The 18,468-nt window shown below is 37.8% G+C and overlaps 1 protein-coding gene across 3 annotated transcripts in view; it reads right to left on the reverse strand.

The window, feature by feature from the left end:
* Positions 1–8,706: 8,706 nt before the first annotated feature.
* The window catches only part of DCK (deoxycytidine kinase), a 37,353-nt gene continuing 27,591 nt past the window's right edge, over positions 8,707–18,468 (reverse strand). Inside the window, exons 3-8 of one of the 3 annotated variants that reach the window (XM_054683023.2) lie at positions 17,271–17,464; positions 16,124–16,271; positions 13,898–14,013; positions 13,074–13,164; positions 10,938–11,041; positions 8,707–10,268 (exon numbers count right to left, since the gene is read on the reverse strand). In XM_054683023.2, coding sequence (XP_054538998.1) covers positions 10,253–10,268; positions 10,938–11,041; positions 13,074–13,164; positions 13,898–14,013; positions 16,124–16,271; positions 17,271–17,464 — 669 coding nt within the window. In that variant the 3' untranslated portion in view covers positions 8,707–10,252. Of the gene's footprint in view, positions 10,269–10,933; positions 11,042–13,073; positions 13,165–13,897; positions 14,014–16,123; positions 16,272–17,270; positions 17,465–18,468 lie in introns of all 3 variants that reach the window. The other 2 variants (XM_054683024.2, XM_517245.8) reach the window with 2 other exon arrangements.

The following is an 18,468-nucleotide window of genomic DNA, read 5'->3' on the forward strand; positions in this document are numbered from 1 at the left end:
AGGCTAAAGAAAAAAATCAAAATCACATTGATACTGAAAAAGCATTAACAAAATAAAAAAATCATTCATGATAAAAACTCAGCAAACTAGGAATAGAGGGGCAATTTCTCCACCTTGAAAAGAATATCTACTTAAAGCCTACAGCTAACATTATATTAATGGTGAAGAACCCAAAATTCTACCACTAAGATTAGAAAGAAGGCAAAGATGTCTACTCTCACCACTGCTCTTCAGAATCATACTGGAAGTTCTAGCTAATGTAATAAGACAAGAAAAGGAAATAAAAGGTATACAGATTGGACAGGAAGAAATATATACAATTCTCTCCCTTCATAGATGACAGTCTATGTAGAAAATCTGAAATAATCACAAAAAAACTCCTGAAACTAATAAGTGATAATAGCGAAGTGGCAGGATACAAAGTTAATTTCCAACATCAATTGCTTTCCTATAAACCGGCAATAAAGAGGTAGATTTTGAAATATAAAACATTACCATTTGCATTACCACTCCTAAAAATGAAATACTTAGCTTTAACTCTTACAACACATGTACAAGATCTATATGAAGTAAACTATGAAACTTTGATGAAAGATGACAACTAAATGGAGAGATGTTCTGTGTTTATAAATAGGAAGAATCAACATTGTCAAGATGTTCAGTTCTCCATAACTTGATCTACAAATTCAACACAATCTCAACCAATCCCATGAAGTTATTTTGTAGATATTGACAAACTGATTCTGAAGTTTATATGGAAAGGGCCAGGCATGGTGGCTCATGCCTGTAATCCCAACACTTTGGGAGGCCAAGGTGGGAAGATTGCTTGCGCTCAGGAGTTTGAGACCAGCCTGGGTAACATCACGAGATCCCATCTCTACAAAAAAAAATTAAAATTATCTGGGCATAGTGGCATGTGCCTATAGACCCAGCTACTCGAGAGGCTGGGGTGGGAGGATCGCTTGAACCCATGAATTCAAGGCTTCAGTGAGCTGTGATGGCACCACTGCACTCCAGCCTGGGAGACAGGGTGAGAACCCATTTCAAAAAAATAATAAAAAATAAAAATTAGGTTTATATGGAAAGGCAGAGGACTCAGAATGGCCAACTCAATGTTAAAGAAGAACAAAGTTGTAGGACTGACTCTATCTGACTTCAAGATTTATTATAAAGCAACGGTAATGAAGACAGTGTGGTATTGGCAAAAGAACTGGTAAACAGGCCAATGGAACAGAGTAGAAAGCTCAGAAATAGACCTACATAAATATAGTCAACTGATCTTCAACAAAGGAGCAAAAGTAATACAGTGGAGAAAAGACAATCTTTTCAACAAAGATTGTTGAATGGTCAACCATCTTTGTAGACATCCACATGCAAAGACATAAACCAAGACACAGACCTTACACCCTTCATAAAAAATTAACTCAAAATAGATAATAGACCTAAATTTAAAATGCAAAACTATAAAATTCCTAGAAGATAACTAGATGACCTTTGGCAAAACAATGACTTTTTAGCTACAACATCAAAGGCACTATCCATGAAAGAAATAACTGATAAAACTGGACTTCATTAAAATAAAACACTTGTGCTCTATGAAAGACAATGCCAATGGAGTAAGACAAGTCACAGACTGGGAAAAAAATACTTCCAAGAGACATGAAAAAGGACTGTCATCCAAAACATACAAAGAACTCATAACTCAACAATAAGAAAATGAGCCCCAAAACACAAACAGAACCTCACCAAAGAAGATATACAGATGGTAAGTATGTGAAAAGATGTTCAACATCATGTCATTAGGGAATCAAAATTAAAACAAGATACCACTACAGATCTACAAGAGTGACCAAACTCCAAAACAATAACAACACCAAATGCTGAAGTGGGTGTGAAACAATGGGTACTCTTTCATTGCTGGTGGGAATACAAAATGGCACATATCCACTTTCAAATACCATTTGACCATTTCTTATAAAATTGAATATATTCTTACCATGCAATCCTGCAACTGCTCTCCTTGATATTTACCCAAAGAAGCTGAAAACTTAGTCCACATAAAAACCTGCACATGGATGTTTATAGGAGCTTTATTCATAATTGCCAAAACCTCAGAACAATCAAAACATCTTGCAGTAGGTTAGTGGGTAAACTGTTTTACATCAGGTGATGGAATATTATTCAGCACTAAAAATAAATGAGTGATAAAGCCATGAAAAGACATGGAGGAAACTTAAAAATACATATTACTAAGTGAAAAGTGAATGAAGCCAATATGAAAAGGCCACATACTATATGATTCCAAGTATATGACATTCTAGAAAATGCAAAACTATGAATATAGTAAAATGATTACTTGGCAGGGATGATAGGGATGAACAGGCAGAAATGCGGATTTTTAGGGCAGTAAAAACAATGGCAGATAAATATACGTTTGTCGAAACACACTGAATGTATAACACCAAGAATGAACCCTAATGTAACCCATGGGCTTTGGGTAATATGTTGATGTAGGTTCATTAATTGCAACAAATGTACCAAGTATGGAGGGAAATGCTGATAGTAGGGATGGCTCTGGAGGGCAAAGGAGGAACAGTGAGTATATGAGATGCTTTACTTTCTGCTCAATTTTGCTATGAACCTAAAATTGCTCTTAAGAAATAAAGATTTTTTAAAAAATGTTTTATTTTGTGTATGTGTGTGTGAGCAACAAGGCTGTTTATTTCACCTGGGTGCAGGCGGGCTGAGTCCGAAAAGAGAGTCAGCAAAGGGTGGTGGGATTATCATTAGTTCTTATAGGTTTGGGATAGGCATACAAAGTACCTTCTTAAGGGCAGGGTGGGGGGGTAGAATATTACAAAGTACCTTCTTAAGGGCAGGGGGTGGGGGGAGAATATTACAAAGTACCTTCTTGAGGGCAGGGGAGAATATATTATATCAGTTAGGGTGTGGCAGGAACAAATCAAAATTGTGGAATGTCATCAGTTAAGGCTATTTTCACTTCTTTTGTGGATCTTCAGTTGCTTCAGGCCAACTGGATGTATACATGTAGATCACAGGTGATATGATGGCTTAGCTTGGGCTCAGAGGCCTGACATTCCTGTCTTCATATATTAATAAGAAAAACAAAACAAAATAGTGGTGAACTGTTGGGGCAGTGAAAATTTTCAGGGGTGGTATGGAGAGATAATGGGCGATGTTTCTCAGGGCTGCTTCTAGCAGGATCAGGGGCAGTGTGGGAACCTAGAGTGGGAAAGATTAAACTGAAGAAAGATTTTTGGGTAAGGGGTGATGTTGTGGGGTTGTTAGAAGGAGCATTTGTCGTATAGAATGATTAGTGATGGCCTAGATGCGGTTTTGTATGAATTGCGAAAGTAAAAGGAAGACACACGGTCCAAATAAGAGAAGGAGAAAAACAGGTATTAAAGGACTAAGTATTGGGAGGACCCAGGACATCCAATTAGAGAGTGCCCAAGGGGGTTCAGCATAATTATTTGCTTGGTTGGTGAGTTTTTGGGCTCTATCCTTGAGTTTTTTTATGTTGTCATATACCAGGCCAGACTGATTTAGGTAAAAACAACACTCTTCATTTAAAAATATACAGAGTCCTCCTTTTTCAGCAGTGAATAAATTGAGGCCTCGGCGATTTTGGAGGAAAGAGGAATGCAAAGCCTGCTGGCTTTGTTTGTTAAAGAAGGATTAGAAATGGCTAGGAGACAGTGAGTGAGATTGATACTGTGGTGGAGATAGCTGGGGAGAGGTAGAGGGTGGCATAAGAATGGGAACGAGAATAAGAGTATAAAAGTAAAGAACAGGACTTGATCAGGATGAAAGTGTTGGGGTGTGTCCTGTCAGCAAAGATCATCTATCCACTCCAAGAGGGAGTCAAGAGTGGAGGATTGGGGATAGACATTCACAATGGAAAGGAAATGAAAGGTTTTAAGAGGCGGGATAATGGCTTGTAACCTACATAGAAGAGGTTATGAAATGATGACAGAATAGAATGGGCCTGTGAGGCTGGAAGGAGATATTGTCCTTTGTCCAAGAACCATTTGCCTTGTGTGGGAACAGATTGATAGGTGGAAACTTCAGTAGGAGAGTAAATAGGAGTGACCAATGAAAAGGAGAAAAACTGGCCATGAGGGACAGAAGTTGGAATGCTAGCTGCTTCTTTAGCTACCTTACCAGCATAAGCATTGCCCTGAGTGATGGGATCTGATGCCTTTTGATGGCCCTTGCAGTGAATGACCCCAGCTTCCTTTGGAAGTAAAGTGGCTTTAAGAAGAGTTTTTATTAAAGAGGCATTAATGATGGAGGACACTTGCATAGTGAGGAAATTTCTTTCTGCCCATGTAACAGCATGGTGGTGCAGGATATGGAAGGCATATTTACAGTCAGTATAAATATTGACGCATAGTCCCTTTGTAAGAGTGAGGTCCCAAGTTAAGGCAATGAGTTCAGCTTGCTGAGAGGTAGTGGAGGGGGCAGAGCGGTAGCCTCAATGATAGATGTGGAAGATACTATAGCATAGCCTGCCTTTGCTGGTGAGTGGTGATTAGGCCTGATCAAACTGCCATCAATAAACCAGGTGTGATCAGGGTGAGGAACAGGAAAGAAGGAAATATGGGGAAATGGAGTGAATGCCAGGTGTATCAGAGAGATACAGTCATGCGGGTCAGGTGTGGTATCAGGAATAATGTGGGAGGCTGGATTGAAGTCCCGGCCAGGAAAAATGGTAATTGTGGGAGACTCAACAAAGAGTGAGTATAGCTGAAGGAGCTAGGGGGCAGAAAGTATATGCATCAAGTGTGAGGAGGAAAATAGATTTTGAAAGTTATGGGAACTGGAGAGAGTAAGTGGAGCATAGCTTGTGATTTTGAGGGCCTCTAAAAGTATTAAAGCAGTGGCAGCCACTGCACGCAGACATGAGGGCTAGGCTAAAACAGTAAGGTCAAGTTGTCTGGACAGAAAGGCTACAGGGCGCAGTCCCAGCTCTTGTGTAAGAACTCTGACCGCACAGCCCTGCACTTCAGCTGTGTGTAATGAAAAGGGTTAGGGTGAGTTAGGGAGAGCTACTGTGGGAGCAGCTTCTAGGGCTGTTTTTAAGGAACGGAAAGGAGTGGCGAAAGGATTTAGGATCTATGGGGTCAGCTAGGTTTATCTGGAATAGAATAATGGGTTGTGGAGGGAGGTACTGAGGATAGGAGAGTATAGGGGTTTGGCACCACAGGGTGGATAGGCAAGACCATTGGTTGATAAAGCACAGATCCTGAACTAACCTGTAAGACTTGTCCGGTTTTTGGACAGGTAAAATGGGGGAATTGTAAGGAGAGTTTATAAGCTTTAAAAGGCCATGCTGAAACAGGTGAGTGATAACAGGGTTTAATCCTTTTAAAGTGTGCTGTGGGACGGGATATTGGCATTGAGCAGGGTAAGGGTGATTAGGTTTTAATGGGATGGTAAGGGGTGCATCATCTGTCACCAAGGAGGGAGTAGAGGTGTCCTATACTTGTGGATTAAGGTGGGGAGATACAAAGGGAGGATGCGAAGGAGGCTTTGAACTGGGGGAAAAGGTGGCAATGAGGTGTGGCTGTAGCCCAGGAATAGTCAGGGAAGCAGATAATTTAGTTAAAATGTCTCGATCTAATAAGGGAGCTGGGCAGGTGGGGATAACTAAAAAGGAGTGCATAAAAGAATGTTGTCCAAGTTGGCATCAGAGTTGGGGAGTTTTAAGAGGCTTAGAAGCCTGGACGTCAATACCCACAACAGTTATGGAAGCAAGGGAACCAGGCCCTTGAAAAGAAGGTAATGTGGAGTGGGTAGCCTCCGTATTGATTAAGATGGGGACAGACTTACCCTCCACTGTAAGAGTTACCCAAAGCATCTGTGATGGTCCAGGAGGCTTCCGAGGCGATCGGGCAGCATCAGTCTTCAGCCACTAAGCCGAGGACAGCTGGGAAGGAGTCGGCCAAGGAACATTGGGTTTGGGCTCCAGGGGCTTTAGGAGCGGCAGCGATGTGAGTCGGATAGTCTGACCTCCAGTGGGGGCCCACACAGGCAGGACATGGCTTAGGAGGAATCTTGGGCACCGGGCATTCTGAGGCCCAGGGGCCAGGCTTTTGGCATTTGAAGCAAGGTCCACAAGGATGTTTTGAAGGAGCCCCTGGGAGCTGTGGCTTGGATGTTCTGAAGTTCTTGTATGCTGGAGACATGGTTGTGGGTTGTCTTACAGCAGAGGCAAGTAGCTGTAACTCAGAAACACGTTGCTGTCTGGCTACCTCCTCTCTATTATTGTACACCTTGAAGGTGAGGTTGATTAATTCCTGTTGTGGCGTTTGAGGGCCGGATTCCAATTTTTGAAGTTTTCTAATGTCAGGAGCTGACTGGGTGATAAAATGCATATTGAGAATAAGACGGCCTTCCTCTGGGGTCTAGGACAGTAAAGCATCTAAGGGTTGTTGCCAAACGGGCCATGAACTGCGCTGGGTTTTTATATTTGATGAAAAAGAGCCTAAATGCTAACTGATTTGGGAGAGGTCGGATAAAGAAAAAAGGAGCATTAACTTTGACTATACCTTTAACTCCAGCCACCTCTTCAAGAGGAAATTGTTGGGCAGGTGGGGAAGGGCTAGTCACGGAAGGAAACTGTAAGCCAGACCGGGTGTGAGGAGGGGAGGTGATAGAAAGATTATAGGGTGGGGGAGCAGAGGCTGAGGAAGAATTGGGACCTGGCACAGCCTGGCAAGGAGCAGCCTGGGTAGAAGCGGAGAGGTCAGATGAGTCCGTAGAAAAGGATTCAAAGGACTCAGAGCTTGGTGTGGAGACTGAGGGAACAGACAGGAGAGAAAGAAGAAGGATTTGGGATGAGTCGCATTGGGAGCAGAGACTAGGGAGGGACAAATGTGTAAAAGAATGCCTAGACATCAGGCACCTCAGACCATTTGCCCATTTTTCAACAAAAATTATCTAGATCTTGTAGGATAGACAAATTGAAAGTGCCATTCTCCGGCCACCTGGAACTACTGTCGAGTTTGTATTGGAGCCAAGTGGTATTGCAGAAGAAAATAAGGCATTTAAGTTTTAGGTCAGGTGTGAGTTGAAGAGGTTTTAAGTTCTTGAGAACACAGGCTAAGGGAGAAGGGGGAATGGAGGGCGGAAGGTTGCCCATAGTGAAGGAGGTAAGTTTAAAGAGAAAGGTAGAGACACGGGGAAGGGGGTGGGCGAGCATGTAGGTGAGCAACCAAAGCAGACGTCCCCGCAATTGACTTGCCACCAAGGGAATGTGGGTGAATCACCAAGGCAGGCTTCCCTGCAGTGATCAGACACCAATGAAATGTCGGTGAATAATCAGTCAGGCGTCCCCACAGTGATTAAACACCAAGGGAAGACTGTCTTCCTGAGTCCATGACCGGCGCCGGAGTTTTGGGTCCATGGATAAAATGTGTCTCCTTTGTCTCTACTAGAGAGGAAAAAGAACTGGAATTGGAAGGACAGGGAGATTGAAGGGTAGCGAGACAGGCTGGAGAAGAGAGTGAAAAGACCGCTTACCGGATTTGAAATTGGTGAGATGTTCCTTGGGCTGGTTGGTCTGAGGACCCAAGGTGGTAGGTGCATCTCTTCACAGAGTGAGGGTGAGAACAGGGGACTGGTCTCCCGAAGGAGTCCCTCTGACTCGGGTCTTTGGCACCAAATGTCTCTCGCGTCCGTGTGAAGAAACCACCAAACAGGCTTTGTGTGAGCAACAAGGCTATTTCATCTGGGTGCAGGCGGGCTGAGTCCGAAAAGAGAGCCAGCCAAAGATGCTTTAAAGTTTATGAATTAAAGTAAGACATAAAACTGGTAAAATCCAAATTAGGTCTGTAGTTTAGTTAATAGTAGTACACCAAAGTTAATTGTTTTGATAAAATATTATTGTTAAATAAAGTTATCATTGGGAAATAACTGAGTGACAGGTAAACAGGAACTCTGTAATATTCTTGCAACTTTTATGAGTCTAAAGCTATTTCAAAAAAAGCTTTTAGCGCAGGGCACAATGGCTCGTGCCTGTAATCCCAGCGCTTTGGGAGGCCAAGGCAGGATGATCACTTGAGCCCAGGAGTTTGAGACCAGACTGGACAACAATACCCCATCTATACAAAAAATAATTTTAAAAAATTAGCCATCATGGTGGTGAAAGCCCTGTAGTCCCAGCTACTTAAGTGGCTGAGGCAGTATTGCTTGAGCCCAGGAGTTTAAGACTACAGTAAACTATAACTGCGCCACTGTACTCCGGCCTAGGCAACAGAACAAGACCCTCTCTCAAAAAAAAAAAAAAAAAAAAAAAAAAAAAATTAAAAGAAGAGGTAAGTTAGTCAAATGAAGAAGGCCATTATTTACAGGACTTAATGTTGCAATGTATCTAGCATTTTTCAAAGGCAATAACATCTATATCTCTATTTTAGAAACATTTTACAACTCTGTTCTTTAACATATGACAGACTTAAGTTCTAGGTGGCTCAGTATAAGTTTCAAGTTTTAGGCATAGCAGAAGAGAAAATTCTGGATGAGAAAAGTAAGTCTTGTATTATTAATTACCTTTCTAGGAGAGCAAACTATAAAGAGCAATATATAAATTCTAATGGAAGACATGATATAGGTAATAGATCCAAGAGATAATCCAGACCACCATTAGGCTCAATTCTATTATGACCACCACACTGAGACAACTTTTGAGTCATGACAAATAAATAATAAATTTTTATTAGCGTCTTTTCAATTCTACAAATTTTAAAAGTCATTATACATTTTTAAAGGTTACTAAAAATCACTGAAATATGTCTCCACTTAAAATGGAATCAAAGTAATTTATACAATTTTCACCTTTAATATTCATAATTTATTTAAAAGTAGAATAAATTTTAATTCTAAAATGATTATTACATCTTTTTAGAACTGAAATTACATTTCAATGAGTGTAGCTCCACTGTAGTTCATGAGGTTTATACTTAAGAAATATTTAATTAACAAATTAATTTGTACCAAACAAAAACAAACTAAAAAAATGCATACGTATAATGAGACAGTTTATGTATGGTAATTACAGATTTGAAATTAAGTCTCCTTTGCAAAGATCAGTGCATCTGGACTGGTTAATCCACTAAATTACCATCTTTGAATAAGAAACCAAAAACAAAAATGACTTGGAAAGAAAAATAGTAGTTTAAAAGTGAAAATGACTCTTCCCCTTATTTTAAAATACATAAAATTTTCTAAAACATAAAATGGAAAGGTTTAATACACAGGAAAAACACTGCACACCTTAACTAAACAAACTAGAAAGAAAATATATTTATATACAGAACTAAGATGAATCCATGCATTATTTTTACAAATATTCACATAGATGGTTTAGAGATAAGTAGTTAAGTGTGTCTCATTAATTAATGGATGCTTTCTAGCCTCTGTCTTCATTAATTTTATTTCCTATTCAACAAAAAATAATGCTTTCAGGATATATTACATATAGGGCAATATCATTTTTATCAGTAATTTGTCTGAAAAAGAGAAAAACTTAAAAGCAGAACCCTACAAAGCAAAGCAAACTACAAAGCAAAGAGTAATCACAGTGTTTGCAAAATAGAAATGTGTGACTTTAACTTTATAGCAGGCTGCCTAATTAATCCAGACAGTAGAGAAAGCAGACTGAGGCAGGAAGTAAGAGGTGGGACTATACTGTTAAGAAGATAATAATTTAAAATAAAACTTCAGAATCCTTATTCTAGGGATTCCTTTAATTCCACTTTGCAACTTTTAATAGGTACACTAATTTACACAGGACACACTACCATTTACTATGTAACATTAAAGCTTTCAGTTTAAGAAACTGGTCACCAAGGAGGTGAGAGGCACCAGGGAAAAAAGCCAACCTGCTGAGGAAGACAAAAGAGGGGAATGACAGAAGGAAGCTGGATCTTTTATAATGTAGTTTAGTCACTATGCTGATACTGGAACCATCTACCTCTACATTTCCTGCTATGAGAAATAATGTCTTTGTCTTTAAATGTCTTTTTTAAAAAAAAACAAAAGAAAAGAAACTGGTCAAAAAGTTTTGCATAAGATTCATTTTAAAAATCTTTTTTCCTTAAAACAAAAATGATTAAAAACTTGGGTTTTCTAAAGAAACTTATATTAATATGAAGTTACGAAGATACACAAAGCTGAAGTATCTGGAACCATTTGGCTGCCTGTAGTCTTCAGCAAGATCACAAAGTACTCAAAAACTCTTTGACCTGAGGAAAGGAAGAAAAAAAAAATCAGTATAATTCCTTGACTAATTTGAGGTATCTAATATTCATCTTCATTTAAAAGTATATAATAGTTGAAGACCCCAGCTGTATAAGTAACTACCACAATGCCATTGCATTTACTTTCCAAAGAAATATTGTTAAGGCCGGGCGCAGCGGCTCATGCCTGTAATTCTAGCATTTTGGGAGGCCGAGATGGGTGGATCACTTAAGGTCAGGAGTTTCAGACCAGCCTGGCCAACATGGTGAAACCCCCCATCTCTACTAAAAACACAAAAATAGGCCAGGCGCAGTGGCTCATGCCTATAATCCCAGCACTTTGGGAGACCGAGGCGGGCAGATCACCTGCGGTCGGGAGTTCGAGACCAGCCTGACCAACATGGAGAAACCCCTTCTCTACTAAAAATACAAAATTAGCCGGGCGTAGTGGCACATGCCTGTAATCCCAGCTACTAGGGAGGCCAAGGCAGAAGAATCGCTTGAACCTGGGAGGCGGAGGTTGCGGTGAGCCGAGATCGCGCCGAGCCGAGATCGCGCTATCGCACTCCAGCCTGGGCAACAAGAGCGAAACTCCGTCTCAAAAAAAAAAAAAAAAAAAAAAAAAAAAAAAAAAATTAGCTAGGCATGGAGGCGTGCACTTGTAATCCCACCTACTCGGGAGGCTGAGGCAGAACTGGTTGAACCTGGGAGGCAGAGGTTGTGGTGAGCTGAGATCGCGCCATCGCACTCCAGCCTGGGCAACAAGAGCAAAACTCCGTCTCAAAAAAAAAAAAAAAAAAAATTAGCTAGGCATGGAGGCGTGCACTTGTAATCCCACCTACTTAAGAGGCTGAGGCAGAACTGGTTGAACCTGGGAGGTGGAGATGGCAGTGAGCCAAGATTGTGCCATTGCACTCCAGCCTGGGCGACGGAGCAAGACTGTCTCGAGAAAAAAAAAAAAGAAATATTGTTAAATACTTCAGTAGTAAAAGATGAATGACCTAAAAGGTCATTTTAGGAGTTATTTATTGCTCTGTCGCCCAGGCTGAGTACAGTGGTGCAATCAAAGCTCACTGCAGCCTTGAACTCCTGGCTAGGTGCACACCATCATGTCTGGCTAGTTTTTGTTTGTTTTTTATAGAGATGAGGTCTCACTATGTTGCCCAAGCTGGTCAGGAACTCCTGGGCTCAAGCAGTCTTCCCACCTCAGCCTCCCAAAGTGCTGGGATTACAGGTGTGAGCCACTGCATCTATCAATCTAAGATAGATATAGTTCTAAAATAGCTGTAACACCAATTTTATAATCTCTTCATTTAAATATCATAGACCACTGACATATGCAGCTTTAACACTGATAACATTAATAAGCACAATAGTTCAAGCAACTTTGAAAATCAAACATGTAGTAGATTTGTCATGTTTCTGAAGCACATATGTGAATCACATACTTTGCAATGTCAGTGTGTGCAGAAAATCATGTAAGGAGTCAATGAACCTAGACTACTGACCATAATGTAAGAATATGCTTGTTCTCTACATATTCTAGGCTACTCAATAATTCTCAAGAAACAAAAATTATTGCCTTGTAAAAATACCTTAATAAGAAAGTCAACTGCTAGCATTATTAATAAAATAAATATAATAATGTGAAATGATTCTTAGTCAAAACAAAGAAGTGTTAGATAAAATTAAAAAGTGATTTACAAAGTCAGTTAAATTGATGGTTGGCTGTTAATACTTAATGCTGACTTTTCATTTAATAGTATTATAAGTGAATTTATCCTATATTTTTAACATCATTAGTAATATGAAGAGGTCATTGGAATTTTCCAGATAAGCTTTAGTTCATACCATGGGAAAAACAACTACATGTATATGCTACAGTAGTTACATAAAATGTCAAGATTTTCAAAATCCTTGATATATCCCTTATGAATGTCAAGTCTCTATTAAACAGCAGACATTATGCCACAAAAGAAAGGAAAAATCAAATTTTTCTCAAAACTAAACCAAATTGTGCTTTCTTCTTTATAGCTTAATCACTCAGTTATCAACATGGGTATAGGGATGTTTGTTATACCAATTCTCTTACTATTCTCTCTCAAATATTCATCAATAAATTCTCACCCATTCCCTTTATCAATATGGGCACCACTCACTTAACAGAATATAGTCAACTCCCAGTGATTTGGGCAATAAATGAACTGTGATTAAGACAATGACTCAATGATTAAGTAATGTCAATTAATCCTTGACATGATCCCAAATGAAACTCAAAACTAAAATCCCTTAATCTCAAGACTTTGGCCAACATAAAAATAGATGAGATCCATATCCTGTAACTTTAAATATCCTCCATATTGAATTTAGTTGAAAAAGATAAATTTAATTTCACAAGCAGTTTATTATTAAAGTATCTAAAGATTGGTGGTGTAGGGAAGAGATGAAGAAATGGGGACAAAGCAGAGAAAAAGGGGGTGAGAAAGAATTTTTGTTATTATGATTTTACCTATCCTACAGATAGAGGCACTAAAGGATAAAAAAAAAAATCCTTATTTTATTTTTATTTATTTAATTTTTTTCTAAGATCTGTCAGATTCTGAGATTCCAAAGGATCTTTATTTTAGCTCAGGCCACAAAGCTAGAATTTAGTCAGGACTGGAATCTTAAACAGTCCAAAATCTTCTAAAGCTCTTAACTGTTTCTTAATGTAACTTTATGGAAGCTTTTCTGTTAGAAAATTGTTTTCTCACCACTCAGTACACTTTTTTAGAAAAAACAAATATTTGTTTGTAGTCTGTCTAAATCTACCTTTTCAACCAGACTTTCATATTTGTCTTTAAAGTCTTCATTAACATCCAGTGTTAAGATAGGCACCTCTTGAAGATAATCGAAGTTGGTTCTGTTTAAAAAGAGAGATTAATAAAATAATCAGAAATGCAACAAAAAAAAGAGAGAAACATTAAAAATTCATTCGTATGTCCTTGGAAAATCAAAATGTTGTCAATCATTTACACTAAAGTTACTTTGCAGTACTTCATCTGGCAGCCCCTTCTTTCTCATCTAGATTTACCATATGGAGCCCAAAAACTTAGGTACAAAATATTTACAGCTGGGTACTGTAACATATGATTCTCTTCAAAAACAAATAGCAGTCAATAAAGTAGGAATTTCTGCATTTTTAAAGATGAGAAAACTAAAGCTCAGAATTGTCATTCTGAAGCTCAGAGGCTATCCAAGGTCACACACCAGTAAGACTGGACTTGAGCCAAGATCTGACTAATAACAAAGTCTATCCTCTCAACAACCATGCTATACAACCTCCCAAGTCAAAATTCTTTCTGAAAGAGTACCTAAATAATGTTCAGATATATTCCTACTTTATCACTTAAAGTGAAATTTCACATATTACGCTATCAATACCACCAAGGGATACTAGTTATAAAAACTTTAAGTAAATAGGATCTCATTGCAATCAAGAGAATGAAAATCCATACCTAGTTCTGGAAGATACCAATAAGCAAAACGACTGGAAATTTTACATATTGCTAGTCATATCTTCCAAATTTTAGATTAAAATTTAACAAAGGTAACAAAGGTATTTAAAATGAATAGTAAATAAAAATAAGTCTTACTTCAGTGTCCTATGCAGGAGCCAGCTTTCATGTTTATAATGAAGCTTCTCTAAATATTCAAGAGGAATGCCTTGCTCTTCATTTCTTCCCCGTAAATACATTCTATGTAAGCATGTCTAAAAGCAAGTAATAAGAGATGGAAGAAAAAGGCAGGGAACAATTATTCTTGTCTGCTGCCATCAAAATTTTCTTTTCTGTGTCTCTCTACTCACACTAGCCAAAATCTCTACTTATTACTTCTTAAAAGTTGAAATAATTCATTTTTCCCTCCATGAGCTTTTCAGCCACTTGGTGGCTCTAAGCCAAGCAGTACTTTCAAAAATAAGTCTATAAATTTTTGGTATCCATCCACACATGAAATATACTAAGTTTGATAAAAAGGAGAAAAAAATTAAACATCTACTTAAAATGTTCAGAGACAACAGCTAAAAGGTATGCCAATCTATAAACATAATCTTACTTTGCTGTTAACCAACCTTGATTATAAAATATCTATGTTCAGTTCACATAAAACCACTAAAGACAGTGGTTCTTAATATGATGAAAACTCTATATCAGCACAACCAAAACAACTTTGGAATGTTTTATGCCTGTCCTATATCTGCATTATCAAATAAGGTAGCCACTAGCCACCTGTGGTTTTTAAGCACTTGAAATATGGCTAGTGTGGTGACCAAGGAACTAAATATCTAAATTTTATTTAATTTTAATAACCCTAAATTTAAATAGCCACATTGGACAGTGCAGCTCTAGATAACGGTCCCCCAAAAGCACACATACATAAAAAATTTCGTATAATTTGTGGGGGCTCATATACCATGAGAAACTCTTCATGCATTCCAAGAAATAAAAGCCTCCAACCTAAATGACATGCATAAGACCATGGCAGCATACAAACTGTGTTTCAAACTCTACTCTAAATTCTCTTTTCAATAATTAAACAATCCTTTCATCCAAAGATATCAGAAACAATACTGATGAAATTATCAGTATCAAAATGAAATTATTAGTATTATTTATGTTTTTGGTGTTTGTACTATTTTCATAACTTTAAGAAACCTTTTCAAAAATAAAAGTGAATTTCAAAATTATTATATTTGCTAAATTCTAGCTTAATAGTGACTATAAATGTTTCAAGCAAAATGAAATTATTCATATTCCTTATGTTCTTTTTCACATTTTTATTTACTATTTTTGTAATTAAAAACAAAAAAAATTCAAAAATAAAAGTGAATTTCAAAATTCACTTTTGAAATTGCTAAAAAATTGCTAAATCCTTGCTTAATGAAGAACAAAATCTTTACTTAATGAAGAACAAAATCATCCGTTGGAATAGGAAACCTAATTTCTTTGAAAACCCAGCTTCAACAGCAACACAGTATTCTAATTTTAGGCCAGAAGTTATAACATTTACATTCATCAGTGCCTACCCTGTGACTTAAGGAAAAAATGAGAATTAAAAAACAGAAACAATAGAAATGCACGCACCAAAACCAGAAAGCTTCTGATTAAATGTAAGATCTTAATATTTAGGTTAGTTTTATGAAAGGCATCTATTTGGTCATCCTGTATTCATTATATAACATCATATGTAAATAGAATAGCTATGTTACAACCTATCACAAAAAGCACCTTTTCAAGTGAGCTCCCTTAATGGAAAATGGCAAGGGTCCTCTAAGTCTTTTCCCAACGATAGCTGCCATTATCCACTCATTCCAAGGCACAAACAACCATAATAAAAGATTTCTTGATATGGACCTCCATCAACATTGCCATTCATTCAGTAAATATTTACTGAGCTCCTACTATATGCTCCAACAGTGCCCAGCACTGGGTGTTCTAGGCAATGGAAATTCAACAGTAATCAAAATACCCAAGGTCCCACCTCATGAAGCCTGTATTCTAGGAGTTGCTTGACCACATTCATTACTTTAACTGTGATGAATGAGAAGAGTCTGCAAATGTTAGGAAGAAATAATGAGTAAAATAAAAAAGAATTGAGGAAGCACAAAGAGCCTAAAAAAGCAACTTGCCCAGTCTGGGATTCCAGTTTGCTGAGAAAAAAGAATGCTTCTATCTACACAGTTACAAGTTTCTAATTTAGAGGTGGGGAGTGGGAGGTTGGGAGGCTGGAGTTAAACTAAATTGCCCTCATTACATACCACTGAAAAGAGTTCGAAATATTTCTTTAAATTTTCAGTGAAACACATTTTTATTGGGTTTTACCTCTGGAGTGGCTCGAAGATAAATGATTCCATCCAATTCAAGGCTTTGGCCAAATTGGTTATTCATCCAGTCATGCCAGTCTTGATAAATTGTCCACTCTATCTCATTCATGCATTCAGATTCATACAAATTAGATGCAAAAATATACCTAAAAGAGAGTCTTCATCAACACATGTATCATTTCAAAAAAAAACAACAAAGAAATAAAAAAGAGAACAGGAACATGAAACATTCTCCTAAATCCAGTGGCACATAGTGCCGTGGAAAGCAGAAAAAGACGAGTCTTTCCACCATGTTTTTGGCCAATGGTTCTCAAAATACGGAGTGAGGACCCCATTAAGTCCCCAAGATCTTCTAAGGGGTTCTGTGAGAGGCCAGATTACTTCATATACCAATATACTTCAAACAAACAAACATACCATAACAGATTAAATACAGAAGCATAAATAAAAATCCAGCTGTCTTTTAATAAGTGAGGCATTAAAGATAGCTGCAAAAATGTAAAGCAATGATACTCTTCTAGCTACTTTTTATTTTAGAAAATATAACTTTTTGTCAAATGTATTTATATTAATATGTAATGAATTTATTATCGCTAATTTTAAATCATTTTTGTGCATCTTAATTTCTAGTAATGTTAAGTATCAATAGGACATGCTCTTTGGACACCTCGATAGTTATTAAGAATTGAAAAGGGTCCTGAGATCAAATGTTTGAGAACCTCTGTTCTGAGCTAACTTTGGAGGTCAAAAGAATCCTAGCATAAGTAGGGCAATTCTAAGGCCCCTTAGAGACTTTTATCTTCTTGATCCAGGTAAGAGTCTAGGATATAGATCCAGATTTAACCAGAGCAGATGAGAATTTTAAAAGGGTTAGAGGGAAAAACAACTTCTCTGCAAATTTAAATGAAATGGGCACCATCATATTCCCAACAGTTTCTATGGAAGCTGAGGATTATAAATGCAATAACTTCCCTAATGCCATTAGTACCAGACTGCTGAGGGATTTAAATGTCATTTTCCATCTTTAATCCCCAGCTCAGCCATTCATTATTACTAATTCCCAGGAAACATTAAAATAAAAAAAAAAAAAGTCCAGTTCTAAGATAAAAACTTCAAATGGCCACGTACAAGCCATTTATACATACCTGTCACTATACACAGATCGTTCAAAAAATAATACAGGTTTCTCTGCATCTTTGAGCTTGCCATTCAGAGAGGCAAGCTGAGCTCTTATTCGACTGAGACAGGCATATGTTTGGAAGGTAAAAGACCATCGTTCAGGTTTCTCATACATCATCTGAAGAACATTCCCACCATTTTTCTGAGACATTGTAAGTTCCTATTTTGAATGTGCAAAAAGAAATAAAAAGCAAAATTAATGGTCAATAGGGCTATTTTAATTTTTAAGGCTAAAAAATAAAAGTCAGATAAATAAATGCAATCATGATCAGCAAAACCAAGATGATTAAGTTCCCTTTCTCATACTCTTTCCCAATATATTTTTCAGATTGTCTGAGGTCTGGAAAATCCTTAGATCTTTCTCACAAGAGGTTACAAACTAATAACCTATGGAAGAAATCATTGTTTGGTCCAAAAGTCCTTTTTAAAACTTTGACTTAGTTTGTCAATAGTATTGTCAATATTTAAAAGCTAAATAATTTCACATAAAATATTTGGATTTACATCTTCTTTTTTTTCTTTTTTGAGATGGAGTCTTGCTCTGTTGCCCCAGCTGGAGTGCAGGGGCACGATCTCAGCTCACTGCAACCTCCACCTACCGGGTTCAAGCAATTCTCCCGCCTCAGCCTCCCAAGTAGCTGGGACTACAGGCGCGTGCCACCATGCCCAACTAATTTTTTACATTTTTAGTAGAGACGGGGTTTCACCGTGTTAGCCAGGATGGTCTCGATCTCCTGACCTCATGATCTGCCTGCCTCGGCCTCCCAAAGTGCAGAGATTACATCTTCTTTTTAAAAATGAAAAAACCAAGCAGTACCATGCCCATATTCCCTCTTGGCAAAAATCAGCTAGAATCAAGTCACAGATGCCTCCTTTAGATGGGATATATGCTCTCTGGCTTATTAATCCCCACCATTCCCGGATGATTTTCATAACAGGCCTGATATATTCATTTGGCTGTCTGGCCCCTTTAGGCATTTGTATTTGTAACCCTCCAATCTTCTAATATAATACAATAGTTCCTGCCCCAGATTTTGCAATTCAATAATCTTATTGTTAGAACCACATTTTACATGTTGAGGAAAAATACAAATGTAAATTTTAAAATGAAGTAAAAACTCTTATCATCTTTTATCTGAGTTAGAAATAGCATCTGGAACACAT

Source organism: Pan troglodytes, chromosome 3 (genome assembly GCF_028858775.2).
Source record: "Pan troglodytes isolate AG18354 chromosome 3, NHGRI_mPanTro3-v2.0_pri, whole genome shotgun sequence".
Taxonomy (NCBI): domain Eukaryota; kingdom Metazoa; phylum Chordata; class Mammalia; order Primates; family Hominidae; genus Pan; species Pan troglodytes.